The sequence below is a fragment of the Miniopterus schreibersii genome (assembly GCF_964146895.1).
Source record: "Miniopterus schreibersii genome assembly, chromosome: 5".
In the NCBI taxonomy this organism is placed as follows: Eukaryota; Metazoa; Chordata; class Mammalia; order Chiroptera; family Miniopteridae; genus Miniopterus; species Miniopterus schreibersii.
Window position 1 is genome coordinate 37369865 of NC_138106.1, and position 20288 is coordinate 37390152.

General features: G+C 44.4%; 1 protein-coding gene across 1 annotated transcript in view; it reads right to left on the reverse strand.

Annotated features, from left to right (window-relative positions):
- Positions 1–13151, reverse strand: part of ETV5 (ETS variant transcription factor 5) — a 56776-nt gene extending 43625 nt beyond the window's left edge. The window contains exons 1-5 of the mRNA XM_081139033.1: positions 12988–13151; positions 9788–9909; positions 9565–9652; positions 9390–9437; positions 9246–9296 (exon numbers count right to left, since the gene is read on the reverse strand). Coding sequence (XP_080995159.1) covers positions 9246–9296; positions 9390–9437; positions 9565–9652; positions 9788–9832 — 232 coding nt within the window. The 5' untranslated portion in view covers positions 9833–9909; positions 12988–13151. The remainder of the gene's footprint in view (positions 1–9245; positions 9297–9389; positions 9438–9564; positions 9653–9787; positions 9910–12987) is intronic.
- Positions 13152–20288: the final 7137 nt, after the last annotated feature.

The following is a 20288-nucleotide window of genomic DNA, read 5'->3' on the forward strand; positions in this document are numbered from 1 at the left end:
ATAGGTGACTGACTGACTGACCTGATTATGCCAAAAGAAGAATCCAAGTGTTATTTATACCATCTACTTTCCTGGGGCAGCTGTTCAAAAAAGTTTAATATTCAATCTTTACCAATATGAGAGACAACTATTTGTTTAATTTTCACAGTTGAGAAAGAGGTCAAAAGAGAGCTCTGTCCTCCCAACTCGAGTTTTATTAGAGACGACAGGATGGCTTCCTCTACTCTGGGCCTTACGTCAACCATAGATTTCACCACCAAGGGCTGCTCACTGCGGAATACACCATCAGGAAAAGAGGAAACAGCATTTTTCTTGAAAGAGGAAGAAATGCAAAACTAAGTCTTCTCTAACATCCCTTCTATAATTTATTTCCAACTTTTATAATTCTCATTTAAACTGGCATTAAAGGGAAGCGTTAATAATCCTTGAAATAGGATTTAAGCACCGTGGAAAATTTTATCTTGAAATAAAAAATTCATCTTTAAAATCTGACAGGAGAAAATCCAAAGTCTAGAGAAATCAGTGTCTCTCAAGAACCATTCCTTCTATCTATAGCCCTCCTCCTAAAAGCAGAAAGTGTCAAGGGTGCCTAAACCATGGCATGGTCTCCTGCACATGCTTTTTCTGGGAAACATAGCATTAGCTGCACAAAGTCTAAATGCAGCCTTGGAAGACTTGGCTAGTGTATGTGTTTAAAAGAGGAATCAGAAAATGAGAAATAGCCCTTACTAGTTCTTTTCTATTTATCTCTAAGGTCATCCCAAGGACTCTCAGAACTCCAGTCTTGAACCCCTCCAGAGTTGCTTCCCTACCAGTCAGAGGCTGGTGTTAGGGGCTGTTGAAAGATGGGGTGGGAAGGGAAGATAACAGAGAATGTGGTGGGGTGCAAAATACATTCATCAAGTCCTGGCTGTGTGCAGAGCAGGGTGCTATGGCTGAGATAGACATAAGGAAACATAAGGCAGGGGTTCTCTGCTTTTGGAGACACTTAGAGCCAAAGAGAAATTATTTCCTGTTTCAACAGAATGGAAACTGGGAAGCAGGAACTAAGTTTAATATTTGTCAAAATACCAAATACTGTTCATTAAAACCCTATGCTGTTTTCTCCTTGCTCCTCAAGAAATAGGATTCCATGGCTGGTGGGGAAGGAAAGGGAAAAAAAAGGGAGTTGAGCAGGGGCAGAAATGTGACTCGAGGTTTCCCTCAGCACAGTGAAGTTATGACCACTAAATTATTCTCTATCAAAATTCAGATTAGGAAACTACGGGTAGGCATTCCAGGTTCTGGTCTTCACTGTGGGCGTCCACATAGTAAAAGAGACATAAGCTCCTCTTCTATTCTACCTTTTCTATGGGAAAAGTATAAAAGACCCTCATTAAGTGCCCTTTCGGGCAATTACAAAGCATTTCCAGGCACTGGGCTGAAAAGTGTTTATGTAAGCTGAAGTCCTCCTTAGCCCCTCTGGAGAAGCACAAATATCAGCATCCTCTTACACAGCTGAGATCTAGGGTTACCTCCTGAGAGGTTTTAAACTCTCCCACAAAAGGACAATCTGCCCAGGCCTGTTCTTTCTTTAATAGGGAGCGACCAATTTATAGCAAGGGAAAACTTTCAGAAAAAAACTCCTTGCAGCAAAACACAAATGCAAACAGCCTTATTTTGGTTGTGAGGATAGGATTAGGGACTAAGAAGAGCTCTTTAAAAACCCTGAGGAAATTGCACTGGATTACTATTAAGTTTTGTTTTGCTCTTTAACTGGCTGTCCTTTTTATGCGCATCATACAGCCTTGGTCTAGCCCACACAGCACTTGGGTCGTCTGTGAGGTGTTAGCCAAGATGCTGGAGGACGTGTAGGGGGTGCTACTGAGGCAAGTGTACCCTTAGAACCTGGCCTCATTCTGGGGTGAGGTTACTCTGGCTTTGGGGTTGCTCAGAGGCTGGGTTCTTTCTGGTTCTTGCCAGGACGTTTATTTGAAGCAAGGCATTTGAGGAGTACCCATTGGAAGGGTTGCAGCCATAGTGAGGCTCCCCTATAGCTGGGTACCAGTCTGGGAAGCGTCATTTTAAAATGACACATATCCCACCACAATGGGAAATTAAATAGAGGAGGGAAGGCCAAACAGTAGAGAAATGACAGCTTTGTCACTCCTGTGTTAAAGGGTAAGCCTAAACAAGAAGTACCTGCATCGTGGCAAGCAAACACCCCTTCTTCAGGCCTGGAGGAAAGACAAACTTGCAGTAGAAGAGCAAGGCAGGAATCTTGACTAGGAAGCTAAAACCCCAGCCCCAGGGGAAGCAGGAGATAAAAGGGTAATAGGCTCAGATCAAGTCTCAACACCTCTCTCCCTAGGGAAGCTAAACCACCTTCTCCTATTATCACTCCCTTTAGACAGCTACAGTCTATAGTGGAGACGGAGAAAGGGGGGCAGACTGGTCAGTAGCAGCCCTTCCCCATAAACCCAAGACATCAGCCTGGCAGTTGGAGGGTTAAAGTCAGCACTTGAAAGAAAACTCAAACCCATTAAGCCCAGGCTCAGAGAACAGGGAGCAGCAGGGAAGCCAAAGGAAACTAATTTTGGAGGTTCTCCAAGCTGCCAATCACAAGCATATTTCTAACAGTCCCAGTGTTGTTTGAGTTGGTTGTTTTTCCACAGGCTACACAATGGGGTCTGGTTATTCATTGAAAAAGTCTGCAAGGGAGCCCCGCCCTCCATTCACAACCAATTTGGAATGCTCCATTCAGCAAGAGGGGGACTCTGCAGCTCAGCTCACTGGGGCAGTCGGAGCAGAGCCCAGCTGTCGCCGCAGGGACGCTTGCTCGCCCAGCGAGCTGTGTTTATGTAAGAAATTCAGACACTGCAGGCGCCTGCCTGCTCCGCACCCTCCCAGGGACTCGGATGGCCAAGGCTCGGGCTGAAATCTGCAAGGGTGTGCAAGTCTGCGCCCGGTGGGGTGGGCAAGTGCCCTCTGGCAAAGGGCGAGAGGCAAAAGAAAACTATCTTGCGCTGCCCGGTTCAGAATCTGACTGTAGCTACCAGCTGAGAAAAAGACTTCAGTGGTATTTCTCCTGCCCCCGGGGGTGAGCTGGTTTGCATTAGAGGACAGCTTTCTCTGGAAGCTGGCCTTTCCAGACTCCTTGCTTTTGCATTCATTGCCAATTGCTACATCGGGAGCCACCTGGCTTTCTCCCCAAGGGAGAGGGTCTCTGGAGACACTCCTAGATTCTCGGGCTGCAGAGGGGGAGAGGCAAGCTACCTATTATGAACAGACTCACAGTTCGTTTCCTGGCTCTGTGTCCAGCCTGTAAGGTTTATAATTCCCCCTGAATGCCCATGAGACATCCAAAGGGAAGAGCAGTGGAGATCTGGGGCTGCAGGGTGAAATCTACTCCAAGGACAGTGTAAAGTACAAGGCTAAAAACTGGTTTGGTTTCTTCGAGATTTTTTTCAAACCTTCATAATCACCCTGAGAGAGATCTGATGAAGCCAGTCAGTCTGACAATCAGACTTTATTTCAAGGAAAAGCATACTACTTTGTGAAAATTAAATCCAGGAAATAAGTTTTAGTTGTTTCCTCTTTTTTATAAAATATTTGGTTATTTTCAAATGTCTTAATGTTTATACCTCTTCTCACTGCTGCCGCCTCCCCCGCCTCTGTGCACTCTCAGGCAGTGACTCCAGAAACATTTCTCTGAAGTCTTTCTGACCACAGAATCAGGTTCAGTGTCTTGGCTGTTCTGCAGATCAGTCTCAAACACCTGGCCTTTTAAAAACTAGATCTTATCCTGCTCCCTGGCATCTTGCACCCTCTGCCTTAACTTTCCCCTAGATGCTTCCTCCTTCTAGGCAGGGGAGCCTCCTTTATATGCTATGCAGGGTCCTTTTGTGTGGGGGCTCTTTTCCTGAAAAGAGTTGCTAGTCCATTATCTACCCGCCAAGACCAAAGGTGTACTTACATTACGGTTACACACACACACCGGTCCATCTGCATGCACACGAGGGCCTATTATTTTGCCCCTTCTTTAGGCAGAGCCTCTAAGAGGGATGGGACAATGATAGAAACTGACGACCAAAGCCTTTGTTAAATGAGCTTGATGAGTTCACAAAATGAATTTTTAAAAAAGCAACCTAATCTGGGACTGGCATCAGCATGCCTGGCACTTGTCCAAGAGCTGGGAGCTGCAACATGACAAGACTCTGAGCTCCTCAGATTCCAAGTAGAGAAGCACCGTGTGCCAGGGCACAGATGGGGCCCAAGCTGCCTCAAGGGCAGCCATGTGCCCAACAGGGGCTGTCAGCCTCTGAGCCTGGATGTACTTTCCCATCATTAAAACCTGAGAAACATGTGGAGGGAACAGTTTCTTGGTAGAGAGAATCACACAGCTCACCTACTTCCATCACCAGTGATACTACTAGAGGGTAGAAACGGCAGATAGTACAAATTCTCAGCTTTATCACGCTGCTGGTCTTCATCTTGTAAAAGTGAAGATTGAAAACAGGCGATAGATGGTACTTTCTTGATTGGTGTCAGGATTTTGTTACCCCTGGAATCTACCTAAGTGATCTACCAGGCCGACCCAGATAAAATTCCCCATCCCAAGTCTTTCTCACCAAACACAAAGGACTGAAAAGGTTACTAGATTTTATTAGAGGACTACGAGCAGAAAGACATCTAAGAGGCAGAGAAAAATCCATTGTTTTTAATAAGCCTAACTGAATTAAAGTTAGAGGAGAACAGATTTTGTACAAACATATGGCTCTTTTAGTTAAGTGGGAACTCTAGGTCTTGGTTTCTTAAGAGTCTTGAGTCGAAGGCTCTTGGAGGCTATCAAAATAGGAAGGATCTCCAATCATTTAGCACCCTTCAGTGGTCAGGTAGTGCGCTAGCTCACAAAGACTTTGAAAGTACACTGGAAACGGGCAGTGAAATAATCTCACCCCACCCGTTTTCCTCCAGCTTTCTTCAGCTCTCTCCTTTCTTCTCCCTCCCTTCCCAACTACTAGCTCCCGAAAAGGATAAGTTGATAGCCTTGACTCTCTCAACACTCTCATTTTTAAAGTTTACTTTCTTACCTTCCATAACAAAAAAGACTTTAGAATGATCCTTTCAAATCGAAATGGCCAAGACCACAAAACAAGTAAACCTAGAGTTTGCTACACTAACTCTGGGTCCAAAATGATGTGTTCGCTCTAAAAAAGAAGGCACTGCCTCTACTATATCAATCTCAGACTTAGAAAAAAAGAAAAAATCCAACTGGATAATCTCATGCTGAAACAGGATCAAGATCAATGTGTTTTAGGTTCAAGGGCTGTCATAACGGTTAATCTTATTTCCCCAGTCAGCTATTGCAATGTATTTATGAAAAGTCAATTTCATCAGTTAATTAGACAGTCCTTAGAAAATTACTTGCACTTCCTCCAGTCCAGCCACTCTTTTTGAAACACATATTTAAAAAGAACACTTCAAGGGGAAAATAAGGTCACTTGGATTTTAAAACAATTCTCTAAATTATATTTGATATGGAGGCCATGGTTTTAAAATAAGATTTTATCATGCTTTCTCCCCAGCACGAAGTACTTGTTATTTGTGATGTTGGTAAACATTCACAATATCACAATCGAAATAAATGAATAAGATTTTTAAAAAATTGAAATCTGCATTAAAAAAACCCAACTATTTCAATATGTTAAAATCTAGTAACACCCTTAAGTGCCCAAGCACTCAGTCTAGAAGAATGAATGTAACCCCTACCCCACCCCAAATCTAACAATTTTGAGTTCCAATTTTATCTATGGTTTTGATTTGTAGTTAGTTCTGTGAAAATGTATAGTAAAAATGTGTACACATCTATCTACTGACACACATTCCCTGGTTTGTAGCTATCTGTGTTAATACACATATTTAGCCATACACACACTTACACAGATATGCACACACACTCATTTATAATATATAGGACATATAACACACAGTTTTATCTGTATACACGCTAATATGTCTTCTAGGAAAGGTCAGTTTTGTAATTTTCTGTTTTGTAATTTCTCTCTCTTCCAAATCCTAGATGGAAAAAACTCAGAGCACCAAGATATTTAGTAAGTTTCTCAGGATCACGGAATGAAGAGAACTGAGGTTTTGAACCGGGCAGCCAGCAGTCTCCCTAAGGCTCTCCTGAGGGCTGTCCCGAGGTATCTGAAATAATGAGGGAGAGCCCTGAGCACACCTGAACATGCCAGGACCCCTGCCTCTGTAGCTTTGTGAGAGCTTCTTTAAGGATATAATTTTATAACTTCTTCTTCTCCTCATTTCATCTAACCCCTCCTATTTGCCGCTATCATTAGTCAGTCTCTCCAGCTATCCAGACCTTATATTATACCCTTTGTAAAATGAAGGGATTGGACAAGACTTTTCCAGCTCAAACAATCTGGGATCTTCAGGGTTACTTCTCAGGATCAAGGGACAACGGGGGGCACTGGCAGAACCCCTATGGGGTATAGGTTGCACTTTTTATTCCCTTGAATTTGACCTTTAAGAGTTTCCAGGTGGGGGATACCTTACTGTTTGTATTTGTGAAGTAAGGTAAAACCTGTACAGCTAGAAGTAAGATGGGCATTTGTATAAGACTTATAAGAACAATGGTTTCATTTATTCGAATCACACTTACAGATGGATGCCTATGGGTAGGAACCTAAATTTGGAACACTTATAAAATATAATCTCTTTAGAAGTTGACCTTCTAAGTGCTTACTGAAAAAAGTACACCATTATCTTCAAAACTGACATTCTAAAATAAGAACAATTACCTATATAATATTTCCTCTTCTCTCTCATACTCTCGCACATGCACAATACACAATTAATCAAATCAGCATTAACAGGAAAGGTAGACTCTTAGACATAGCAGGCCATAGTAGAGCATTTGTTTCAAAAGCTTCTGCTACTGTAGGGAAAAGGTTTGCTTTACCAGGCAGGTGCAAGTTTGTTTTATAGTTCATGGACTAGTCGATTCAAAGCAACTTACAAAGTTTCATTAAATCTGAATGAGTTTCTCCCTCTCCCCTGGTATAATCATAGGCTCTTCTGGGTGATAGGAATAGAAGCTGATGCTCAGCCCAAGGCTGTGAGATGTACTCAGAGGAGAGCGGGCCCAGCCCTGGGCTCTGCCAGCCCCCATGTGTCTACATTGTCAGTTTCAAGAGGAGTCAAACGAGTCACACACAACAGCAAGGTCAGACGGACAGAGGACACACCATCCCACATTAGTGTTCTTCTCTAACCACTAAGCAAGTGTATCCATTTAAATCTATTCTTCTTGACGCTCCACCTCCAGAAATGTAACAGTCAGAGAGGGGGAAAGAATTATTAAAATACCTTTTGAGGCTATTCAACCATCTGTTTTATCCGTAAAAGACCGAAAAGCTCAACCTTAAGAAGTTAAAGCAAAAAGCAAACAAAGTAAAAAACATAGCACACTTGGTAAGCAGAAATATCTCCCAAAGCACCTCCATTTTAGGTATGGCAATTTAATTAAAGAATTTAGCACATTCTATTCGCCAAGCAGGAATTACTTCTAAGGAGCCAAAACCCATTTATTGATTCCTTCCCTTTTAGCTTATTCCTGCAGATAAATATCTCTCCAAATATAAATCCTGTTTGCTGACATCTTTCTCTAAAGAACATACCTCTGCCTCAGCACATGAAATCAATCTGAATGCAGTCATCTCACCTCCCTTTAACTCTTTTGGGTTACAGTGAAACAAACAGAAGTGTCATAAAAGCATTTCAACGAACCTCTGCCAAGAAAGCCACCTCCCAAACAGACTGCAGTTTATGCTGCTCCGAGCAAGAACTGGAAAGGCTGGGCCAAATCATCAACACAGAACAGGGTGGGATTACAAATCCTGCTTTTATCTTACCTACATACACGCACGAACACTTTGGGTTATCTTTATTTAGCCTTTCAGTGGCAAGCTTTCCAAAACTTAAAAGCAATCAAAGGGCAAAAATTAACATCATTTACTTTCCTAACAAAACATCCACAGCAAGCTGTGACAAAGCTGGGGTAACCATGCATCTGTGGGGTATAGTTTATTTTCTTTTAAAGTCTCATGGCATTGCGCCTTGAATATGAGACCTATCATTAAAGAATGTTTAGCTGGTACCTCTGATCTTTCATTTAATGATTTAGAACAGCAAGATTTTACTGAGATCCAAAGACATACTCTCTCCCAGGGCATTTTCTCTCTTTATGTCACTCATTTTCTTTCTCTCTCTCTCTCTAAAACAAAACTGGGAAGAATTTGTTGGTACAAAATGAGAAATCGAATCCTTGCCTGGCTCAGGTGCTTGCTATTATAAACTATGACTAAGAGACATGAATTTCTCTATGATGCAACTCTCAAGAGAGGCAGCATTTTCTCCAGGCCTCTCTTAAACCTGCTCATTCGCCAGTGACTAATGCTCTCTAGAGCTGCCCTGTGCTGCTCAAATTTCATCAGCCAGCTTTGTCCTTGATAGCTCTGCCTGGACCATAAAAGCTCCCCAAACCTGTTGAGGACAGCTCTGAAAGATGAGTGCAAAAGCTAACCACACCCCTGCCAGCTTGGAGAGCTGTCTTTTGAGCTTGCCACTGTATTTGTTATCTCAATGACATGAGTACTTAATGACCATTTTAAAAAAAGTTTTTACTCTTCTCTGAATGATAAAGTCCTGACAACTACATGAAAATTAGAAGTAAATCAGGTCACCCGGTGACCACCCTTTTTCAACTTAAAAACAAAATTGACAACATATTAGGTGAAGCCACAATTAACTGAATCTTCCATTAATCATTTTCTGCACCTTTAAAAGAAAAAAACTGTCAGGCTCATGATTTGCATCAAGGACTTAATTTAAAAAACAAAAAACACTGTAAGATAATGTCTGGTTAATGGATGTTTGGTCCAACATCTTATATACAATGTCAAATTAATTTATAATTTTGAGATTGAAGCCTTGCAATATTCTTAGGGAAAAAGAAATTTAGGGTTAAATTATGTTCAGTAAATCTTATCTGCAACAGAATAAAAGCACTTTAGAAATAATTTCAATAAGGAATGAAACAAATGTTTTGAGGATTAACTTTGAATTATTAAAAGAAACAAAATAAATTCCACTGTTCAAATATGCTGACTATAACTGAAAAGACATGGATAATCCAAGACCAAACAATTTCAGAACAAATGAGCCACCACCAGAAAGGTACTTACAGTTATCAGACTGAAAATCTGGGACAAACTGTTCATCATCAGGAACTTGTGCTGGAAAAGAGATTTTTATTTTAGATCTTTAAGTTTTATTAAAAAGCACAGTAAAATGTTTTATATGGAAAATAGGACAGCCAAGAAACTTGCCTTCAGCTAACCAAGCCTCTTGAAGTTGACTGAGATCCTGAAACAACTCTGGAATTGAAAACAAAAGACACCTGAATGAGAACTCCTCTGCTAGGGAGAAGAGGAAGAGTCTACGGGGTGCTTTCACTGGGAGCCACTTGAGGAAGCCATAACACAGAGGGAAAAGCTTCACTACCTTCAGAATCATGAGCCAGATCTGTGTCCAAAAACTTCCTCTTTCTGTCAATCACAGGCCGCCCTCTACATTCCTCTGATCTAGATTTCTGAAAAAGGTAAACAGACAGTGAAGACTCAAGTGTAATAAAGGGGTCTTGAAGGGGGTGGTATTACTAAATCAATAAGGAGAAGACTCGAATTTGAAGAGGGGACAAAACAAACCAAAAGCCACATGAACTTACCCCTGGGACCATAAAAGGGACTTGCTGGTCATAAAACCCATCCATGGTGCTTCCAACGTCTCTAATATCACTTTGAAAGGTTTCAGCATTGAGTAATTTCGGGGGGGGGGAAAGGGGTCCTCCTGTAATATGAATTTGGGAGATTTTAACTGAGTGGGGGAGGAAGAGAAATGAAATAATTTCATACTATTCTTTCTTTAGGGCCTGTGTAAATCATTACCTTTCTTTGAGGTACTTAAAGCCCACTCAAGGTGTTAGCTTTACAGACTAACTCTGGGTTTAAGGGCATCAAAAGTTTATAGTGTACTTAGTGCCAAATCCATTTATTCATCCTTTGTACTTTCTCTATCATCAGAGTATAGGTTTGCTATTATCTGTCCCCTATTTTTAAAAAGGGGGGGCTTATTTTCATTAAAAACGGTGATTTCAAGTTCTCTCCAATAGAAGATTCTCCAAGGCATTTGTAGTGTTAGGGTTGTTTTTTTTAATGTAATTTAATTTTAACAGTACAGTGACAGGAAGTAGAAAACTGGGTTTAAGCATTCCAAATTATTGGCAATTAAGAATCTGACATACATAGTGTTTCTAAAAGTATTTTGTAGGTCAGTGGCAAAACACTATATATAGTTCCATGAATATATCGATCAGAGATATAGTTATCTTCACACAACTCTTTGTTAAAACCTAAACCTTCTGTCCAAACAGGTGTAGTGTCTGGTAATGTCACAAATAATCTCCATGGCAACTTACAGAGAGATCTATGATATCTGCAATTTCTAAAAGAATAAAAAAGCTATGAAAAATAATGGATAAAGGAAACTAAATTCCATTGCAATATTTTAAATGCATCTCTACCACAGACCTTTTTTTAAAAGCATTAAAAGGAACAGATCCATGAAAAGAAAATTCAGTTTTTTTCCTTATAGTGATGTCCATTTTCCCCCCAAACATGCCAAAAAATAAAATTGAAGTTGTTTCAGTACTGTCAAGCCTTGGGTCTGGGAAGAGAGGTTGGGGGTCAAAATGGAGAGGAGGGAACTTTTTTCCAATTTGGGAGGAATAAAATAACAATTTTAGGAAGGTACCATCTTCCTGAACACTTATTCTCCAAATAAGAAAACACAGTTAAGTCAACAAAATGGGGAAAACAATTTCACTCACTCCAGCTTTAAACAATGTAAAATGCTTAAGGATAATTCTTTTGTTTAACTTGTATATAAATTTTTAATGGGGACCTTTTTCTCATTGGACAATTCCATCCAATTTGTTTTTCACACTGTGTGGAGCATATCAAATTTTGGTGAGCAGGATGCGAGGAAGCCCTTCACGGCCAGCCTCCTCTCAGCACTTTGGCCCAAGTAATCAGATATTTTCAAAGTCAAAGAGAAAGAGGGAGAGGAGCAAAACTGCACACAGTTCATAATTTCCTACAAAAACACTCCCACTTGCCTGCTTGCGTGCCTGCCAAATATCGCTAAAACGTTCAGAATAAAGGCTTTCTCAAATGTCACCAACCCATATACAAAATCTGAAAATCACCAGCATTGAGTTGAGGGGCATGAAAACGAGTCTTCAGTGCCCTTCAAAAACCTGTGGGATTAAATCATGGCCTTAGAAGTTCTGTAAATGTCTATTGGGGGAAGGGGGCAACGGGTAAGAGATCCGAGGGGGATTTCTGAGGGGGAGAGATTTTCGGAGTCTCATGATGAAATACGTTGCAAAATACTTCACCATGAAGAGAAAAAAAATATAGTTTTAAAATTAAATAAAAGAAAGAAGGTGCCATAAGCGAATTCAAGAGGCATTGAGAATCTTTAAAGCAGCCTTCAGAGTTCAAGGGCTAGCTAGAAAAATCGTGTTCAAAGTATATATGTGTATATATTTAAACCTGAAGTGAAGGCTCTAGTTCATCCAGTTTAAACCACTTCCTTTGCGCCCCCCCCTTCTCTGTGCCCCCAGGAAAACTTTAACACGGCGCAGCGGAGCGATCCAGCCCCTCCCCCGCGGCGCACAGCGGCCCTGGTTTTATGAATGGGAGAGCTTGCCGCGGCAGCCACAGCAGGTAAAGGCTGTAACTGGATCCCTCGCGCTGGGCCCCATTCACAAAACAAGACACACTTCCACCCAATTCCCAGCCTTCCCCATTCATGAAAACTCCTTCAGATGCGCCCCCGCCCCCACTCCCAGCGCACGCCCAGCCTCCGACGCAGGCCCCTCACCCCAGCGTTTTAGGAAGCAAGCTCAATGCTTCATTCACAAAAAGGGAAAGAAAAAAAAAAAAGCCGCAGAGAATCAACGAAAGAAACCCGCTTCATTCATAAAGTCACTCACATTCATTAAAACGAGTGCGGCGCCGGGCGCTACCAACATCCCCCAATTCCTCTCCTTCCCCCCCAAAGACCCTCCAAACATCCCTCCTTGGCACCCCTCCTCAAGCAGGAGTTCTGTTTTCCCCAGAGGTCCCCTCTTCTCGAAAATGAGGTTAGATCCCCAATCCTGCGCGAAGCTACAGCATCTTTCCATCCCCCCGCCCCCTGCACCCGTTTTCCCCCCACCATCCCCAAGCTGCTGTTCTGATGCTCGCGGATTTCTCGAGAATCGCCGTGCAGCCTGACGCTCTCAGTCTGCTGGGGGCTTGGGTGTCCACTTTCCACAATGTGAAACTTGCAAGGCCTGCATAAGTTCCGGGCCGACCCCCAACCCCGCAGGCTGCACATGCCTAATGTCACTTAACCCCTCCTGGTGCTCTGGGGGCATCACCTCCCAAATATTCCCCCTAAACTGCTTTCGGCCCCCTCCTCCCCACTGCAAAGCTCCGTCGAGCGTCTCTTCTCGCGAGCCTCCAAGTCCCCTCCGGGCTCTCAGATCTCCAGAGACTGTAAAGCTCCGCAACTCCGCGCCCCCCATCCCCGCCCAGGAGCCCCCGCACTTCGCACTCCGGAGCGCCTCCCCCGCGACGTGCGGAAACCCGCTCTCCACACGCTCCGGAACCGTTAGCCACCCCCGCCCGACGCCTCTCAGAAACCGAACCGGACCGGGCCGCGAGAGGATGGGGCGGTCAGCCCCGGGGGGGGGCTCAGCACAAATAAAAAGTGCACCCTGATTTGAAGATTCTGATTCAGCCCGTAAACTCTAGGGCCCTTCAGACCCGTTCCTGGACACCCCCTCTGATGCCCCCCACCCCCTCGATGCCCCCTCACCTGAGGCGGTGGCTCTCTTCCCCTTGCAGCGGCCCCGGGGCGCAGGCGCGCTCACGCACGCGCGCACCGGGCCTGAGCGCCTAAGCAAATGGCTGGGCCGAACCGCTCTGGGGACAGTGAACCGCTCCGCGCACTAGCCGCTGGACTCTGTGCCGCAGCTGCCTGCCAGGCTGGAGCACTGGGCCGGCCCCCCGGGGCCCGCTGCTCCACCCGCCGCCATTGGCCCATAGCCCTAGCCAAGCCGCGTTCTCATTGGTCCAAGGTTGCTCGCTCAGCTGTCTATCATCTCTTGTTTACCCTGTCTGCGGGCAAATCCAGCCAAGCCGCCCCATCAACTCCGGCTCCCATTGGTCAACTGCGCGTCCCTCCCTTCCCCTCCGGGATCTGTTTTACATAATCTATGCACCGGGGGCCATTGACCAATCAGCACAGGCTTGTTTATATAATGAATGTAAGGACGTTTTTCATTCATAAAAAACGCGACCTGAGGGGGAAGCTTAGCTGAGTCAGTGAAGCACTTAAAGGGGCCGAGACCCGGAGGAGCTGCGGTTACTTGTCTCCTCGCAGCTCTCCCAACTTTTCACTTAGGCATAGCTCTTCCCTCTTCCCCATTCACCCATTTCTCCCACTAGCAACGCGCTACCGCCAGTATTGGGCCGCTGGGCGACAGACGTTCACAGCTGCAGCATCAAGCAAAGTTATCATTTTAGAATGCAGGCGAGAGGAATTCGTCATTCCACCCAGAGAGAAACTCGCTGACCGACCTGGGCGTTCGGCCCACAGAAACACAGAAAAAGGAAACCGAGCCCTCTAATCTTAGTTACCTTTAAGAGAGGCCTTAATTTCCTTTAACCAGGTTTCCAGTGGGGAAGAATAAGCAGTATCTCCCTTTAAAATCTGAGCTCTCAAACAGATTTTAGTTACTATTTTATACTGGCAAGGCCTAAGGCAGAACCAAATCCCGTTTTCTCCCCAGGTTTAATTGCAGTTTATAACCTCCACCAGAATGAGTTTGGGATCCGAGACGAGAGAGGGTCGGCGCTCAACGAAATCCTCTCTGGGGACAGCACCAACCAGTCAACCGACCTAGAAACATAAATCCCTTCGAAAAGGGCTTGCAGAGTTGGACCTCCCGCCTCCCTCCCGGAGCTGCTTGTTTTCCATTTAAGTGTTGAATGCAAGATGGTGTGTTTGCGAATTAGATCCCGTGCAGCTGGGAACAACGAGAAGCTACTCTGCTTGCCAAACGAACGGGCACTAACTGCAATTGCTGAGATTCTTAACAGGGTGTTCCAGGAAACAAACAAATAAGCAATCCTGTCCCATCTCCCCCACCTTGTACCCCCTTCAGTGAAGACCACGGGGAGGCTCTCTGCTCTCCCCCAGGATGCTAGGGCTGATGAGGGAGCTCTGTTCTGCCGGCATGCTCTGCCAACCACCCCAAGTGCTAGCGGTGGGGTGGAAAGATGCCAAATGTTAGGAGAGAGCCCCTAGAAAAGGGGTCTCCAGGGTAGTGAACTCTGGGGCTGCTCCCGGATCCCACCACAGGAAATGCAGTGTGGATTTTTTAGGGGGGAAATTTTTTTTTAAGTCAAAATTTGCCCACCTTTTTTTTGTGTATCTTAAACAGATCCAGCAGGCACTTGGTCTGTGGTTTTCTGCCCAAGAAAGGTGAGAGTTCACCTAAGGAACCTGAACACACCGATTGAGTCCTGGGCTCAGCGCTGACTTTGTGAAAGACTGGGGTGGGCATGAGTTGATGAGTGGGAAAGTGCTCAGCACTTTTAACAAGCAGTTCCATAATATCTAACTTCCTAGTAGAGCATTTTGCTCTTGGCCCCAACTCCAGTAAAGTTTTCCCTTAATGATTCTCTTCATTCCCCAGAAGCACCATTTCTGTTTGGTGACTGGAAGTGTTACCCTAGTCCACTTGTGCTTCCCAGGTGTTGCTGACATCCCTGAAGGCTCTAGCTCTCCAGCTAGACTCAGGGCCCAGGTTAGCTTCCCGTCTTTCTCCCCAGGTTTTCTGCCCTCTTCCTGTCCCATCTCTTCTCATCTTATCTGCTTTCTGATCTAGTTTCTCCAGAAGAGCTTTCTTACTCCTCTTTGCTTAAATCTGTCTCAGGCTCTAGCCCTCTGGAAGGCCTGCACCCATGGGTCCACATGTCCTTACCATGTAGCACATCAATCTACAAGGATACAGCGCAGGACTTTCTCCACGGGGTTGGACTTGATGCCTGGAGTGTGACTCTTGTGAGCTTTGCCTCAAGCCAAGTTTCTCCATTCCATCTTGGGAAAAGAAGTTGGGTATTTCTGGATTAAGTAGTAATAAATAGTGGCTAAATTGGAGGCACAGGAGGAGTTGAGGGATGGGTTTTTATGAGGTTGTCACAGACATAAGATTATGTATAGGGATTTACACCAGAATAGAGCTCTTGCCAATTAATTATTTAGTCATTCAGTAAACTTTTTTTTTTTTGTACCAAATGCTCAGCCAGAGATACAGAGATAAATATGATTCAGTCTGTGTCTTGGAGGAGCCCGCAATCTATTGCACAATTTCAGCAGCTGAAGTTTACTGAGCACTTAATATATGACTTGTTCATGGCATATATAATTCTCTACAGATTACTTTATTTAATCTTCATAATAACAGCACTGAAAGTAGTCTCTACAATTATTATCTGCACTTTATAGACAGGAAACTGAGGCACAGAGAGATTAAGTAACTTGCCAATGGACACACAGCTTGCAGGTTGCTGAATCTGGAAAAGCCCTAAGGCAGGAGATCTAACATATGCCTCTGTTGCTCAGAAAACCACCAGAAGCCTGCCAGCGTGGCTCAGTGGTTTAGCATCATTCAACCTATGAACCAGGAGGTCACGTTCAATTCCCGGTCAGGGCACATGCCTAGGTTGAGGGCTTGATCCTCAGTAAGGCGTGTACAGGAGGCAACCGTTCAATTACTCTCTCTCATCATTGATGTTTCTATATATATCTCTCTCTCCCTTTCTCTCTCTGAAATAAAAGAAAAGAAAAAGAAAGAAAATATCATTGAAACCCCACTTATGCAATAGAGGACAAACCCGTTGAAGTTACAGGGAGGCGGATTTTATGTCAGTATAGCGGGAGGAAGGGTTTGGGAATGTTTGGAGTGCCCCAGTGAACAGATATAATGAGTCTCCTGCCATGGAGGCATTTACACAGAAAGACTTAGGGAGAGTGCAGAGGGGCTAGTGAGCTAGTTGGGTAGATGATTTCAGAGGATTGCTCCAGCTCTACCAGTCTGGATTCTAAGAATTTGGAGCTTGTGTTGGACAGGGAGTTCAGGGAGTTCAGGCCCTGGGCCCAGGCGCCTTAGCTCTGGTTTAAATGCGTGGGTATAACTCATGACGACTTATCTTGCCAGACCCACTCCTGGGCCCAGAGCTGCTTCCTTGTTAGGTGTTTATGCTGTCTTCTCTTCCTGCCTCTTTCTTCTTTTCTTCTGTTTTTCCTTCTTAGTGACTTCCTTCCCTACTCTTATCACCACCCCACTCCCCATCTTTTCTTGTTACCTTTGCCTTTGTAAGAGGTGTCAGTATTTCAAAGTTCTTGATCTAGTGCATTGAGTCTTTCCTCCTAAGAACATTGCTTACATTGGAGGTTTTGTCCAACATGTGTTCTACTGTACCATTCCCTCTCCTCCAGGACTGGAAAAGATAACAGAAAGACAGACCTGCCCTCTGGAACCTTCATCTAGAGCCAATCTAGCCTTTGTCCTTGAAACTCAATCACAGTAGGGTAACTAGCCCCTTGTCCTTCAACTTGCAGTGTGTCTACAGATAAACAGCATAGAAGGAAAGAAAAAGTCTCTTGCCCCAAGCCTGAAAGCTTCTGTTTCCCTTTAGAGGGCCACTTCTAAAGTTTTTCCCTAAAATCCCAAAAGCAAGTTAAAATGTAAAGCAGGCAACCCTGCCTTGAGCTGATGATCACCAATATGGCAGTGGGAAATGCGGCAGAATCGTGATCTTGGTTCCTCTCATCGGGAAAATGCCTCCTGTTCCTCCATTAGAAATGCTGTCTGTGGTGAACACAGCCCTGTCTGGAGGCTGAGGTGTGGGTGACATGACCCCAGGAGTCCTTTCCTATTCTTGCATCATAAGGAGGAAAGGACTTGAGGACAGTTTCAGAAAGGTACCTAAATGTTTTTCCTGTTTTCAAGGGATAAAGGATTCTATCTGACCGGCACACCTTCTTTCTAAAATTCAGAAGTAAATGCCCTAAAAACTGAGGAGAGAAAACAAAATCTTTTATATTCAATGTCTCTTTAAACAAATAGGGGCCATATCATCTTCAGGGTTCCTTATAGCCAGGGAATAATAATAACTGACATTTACCCAGGGCTTAATATGAGCGAGATGCTTTTCTAAACAATTCATATGTATTAGCACATGTAGTCCCAACAGCAGCCCTCTGAGGGAGCTAATATTATTATCACCTCCACTTTTCCCAGATGAAAAAATGTAGGTACAGGAAGGCTACATGAATCGCTCCAGGTCACATAGCTAGCACACAGTAGGAAGGAGTGTGTACTCAAGGGGTCCTCTCCGGAGCCTGGCCAGTGACCACTCTGCTGGGCTGCCTCAGCCCCAGGGAAGCCCCATGTGCTTAGTGACAATGGCCAACACTGAAAGAGCACTTTTCTGTGCCAGGCCCTTTAGGGGTCTTGATTATATTAACCCACCGGATCCTCCTAACAACCCTGTGATGTAGATACCATCATTATTCCTATTTTATAGATGAGGAAACTGAGGCACAGAGAGGTTAGGTAACTTGCCCAAGATCACACAGCTAGTTAAGTGTTGGAGTTAGGAGCTCAATGCAGATACTGAACAGAGTTCTTGCTCTGAAACATGTTACTATGTGGTTTTAGTTCCTGCAATCTCCCACTCTATCAATTTCTCTCATCTTGCCTTTAGCTCTCTGGCTGCTTACCTTTCACTCCCATGAGAGTCACAGGCCTTCCATGGGAATGTGCCCCAGCAACTCTGGCCAGATTTCTGAATTGTTATCCAGGGCAGCTACAGTTTGTCTTCATTAAAGCCACCTTATTCCTTTCCTGAGCTAGAGGACATCCTCTCTCCTGACTTTCAATTCTTAGATTCCATAGAACATTCACTATCAAGAAGAGCTGGTGGCACATGCTACATTTAGATTGCTGATGGTTGAAGGATTTCTTCCTTAAGCCCCAAACCTTAAGAAAACAATAGGGTGAAAATCTTCGGGAACTTCCCATGGCTTCCCATTGCCTTCAGAAAGTAGTCCAGTTCTGCAGCAGGATCTTCACTGCGTCCTGGTAACCCTGCAGTCTCTCCCAAGACTCCTGGGCCCTTAGGCCTGGCCATGCAGGACAGAGTCGCCTGTTCCTCAAGCCAGTCAGATGTCAGCATCCTGCTGCACCTCTGAGGACCATGAAGGACTGTCTGTGCCCACATGAAGGAGGTATAGGTTACTGGGACTTGGGGGGATCATGTGTTTGATTTTTTTCCACATCAAGTTGTCAATCAGAACTCAATATATTAAGAACATGCTTCTCCAGCAGCCCCTCATATCTGCTGAAATCTTCTGCCTCTGATCCGAGGCTTGGAAACCAGCGAAACAAGTGAGTTTGAAATGGATGTAGAGGAAGAGTTCATGGGTTCTGAGAGTAAAGGGCACCCTCCAAGGAGGAAGTAAATGAACTTGAATGTGTAGACTTGGCAAAATCTATTTTGACCATTCAGAGTCCTCTTTTTGCTTCCTTTTATGCCCTTAGTGGAGAGTTTCATATGGCCAGGGGTTAACCCTTGCTGTGACGTGCCCAGACTTCAGCCCCAAAGTCTGAATAGCAGGCTAACTCAGAACTTGCCCATCTCGAACTGTGAAAGGCCTCACTCTGGCATTGCCAGGCAGCCCCACTGGAGGAGCAGACTAAGGGGATGGGGGTGGGGGAGACTGGAATGTGGATTCTCTGACGGGCCTGCTTCAACATGGCAGCTGGAGGGCGGGTGGTAAAGAGGGAGGTTCTTTCAGCCCTTGGCTTGGTTTGTAAACACCCACCCCTCTCCTGCTCTGTCAGGCCAGTGGAGAGTGCTGCATTTATCTTGAGCTGGACAAAGGAAAGATCAGCCATGGCCAACTGGTAATAGAGCCCCCCGGTGAAATGCTCCATCCGTGTATTCCATCACACGGCTTCAGGCTTCAAATGGGCACCTAGCCTGCCCTTACAACCTGAGGCAGTCTTCCCTCCTGTTGCCTCTTGAAGCCAAACTGTTTACAAGCAAGTAGATGGCCTCTTCTGCCCCTCCCCCACCACGATTCTTCCTGATCACCTGTCTCTGGCCCCTTATCACTGGGGCATGGCTCAGCTTCCATTTAAACCAGAACCTGTCTGAAAACCTCTCCTTATCCCTGCTCCTCTCCCTTCTCTGAATTCTTTCCCATTAAGAAGCCAAGCTACATGGCTAAAAATGCAAACTATGAGAACAGCATCCCATCTCAGGAAAGCTCTGACTTCTCTGCACAGCAGAGGTGTTCTCAGGCCCCCTGTCTGTTTCTCTCTGCACTTAGGCTCTGCTTCAGGGCAGGAAACAGGTGCTCCTAACCATTAAGGACAATAGTTTAGCTCCCATCTCCCACCACTGTCCCAGGGCTGGAGATCTAGGAGGGAAGGTCAGCATCTGACTCTTAAGAGGAATTATCTGCTTGATGTAAGGGAATGCTCAGGCATCTCAATTGTGGTCTATTTTGTGTTTATTTTTCATTGACGTTTAACATACATACCTAATGGGAAGAACGCAAATCAAAGTGTGGAACTTGATACATTTTCACAAAGCCAGCACCTCTGTACGTCTAGAATCCAGATTGCAAAACAACATTCCTGGCTCTCCCTCCAAAAGACCCTCTCATGCTCCTCTTCTAATCACTGATTTCCCTTCCTCGTTCCCCACAAGAGTAGCCACCACCTTGGTTTCTAACAGCACACATCAACTTTGCTTGTTTTTGTACATTATATACATGGAATCATACAGAGATACTCTTTTGTGTCAGGTTTCTTTTCCCCAACATTATGTTTGGAAGAGTCATCTATTTGTAGTGTGTAGTTGTGTTTCATTCATTCATTCATTCATTCATTCATTCATTCATTCATTCATTCATTCTCTTTGCTGTATAGTATCCCATTATATGAATATCTTACAACTGACTTATCCATTTTACTGTTAATGGGCATTAGGGCAGTTTCTAGTTTTTGCTATTATTAATGACATTGCTATGAACAT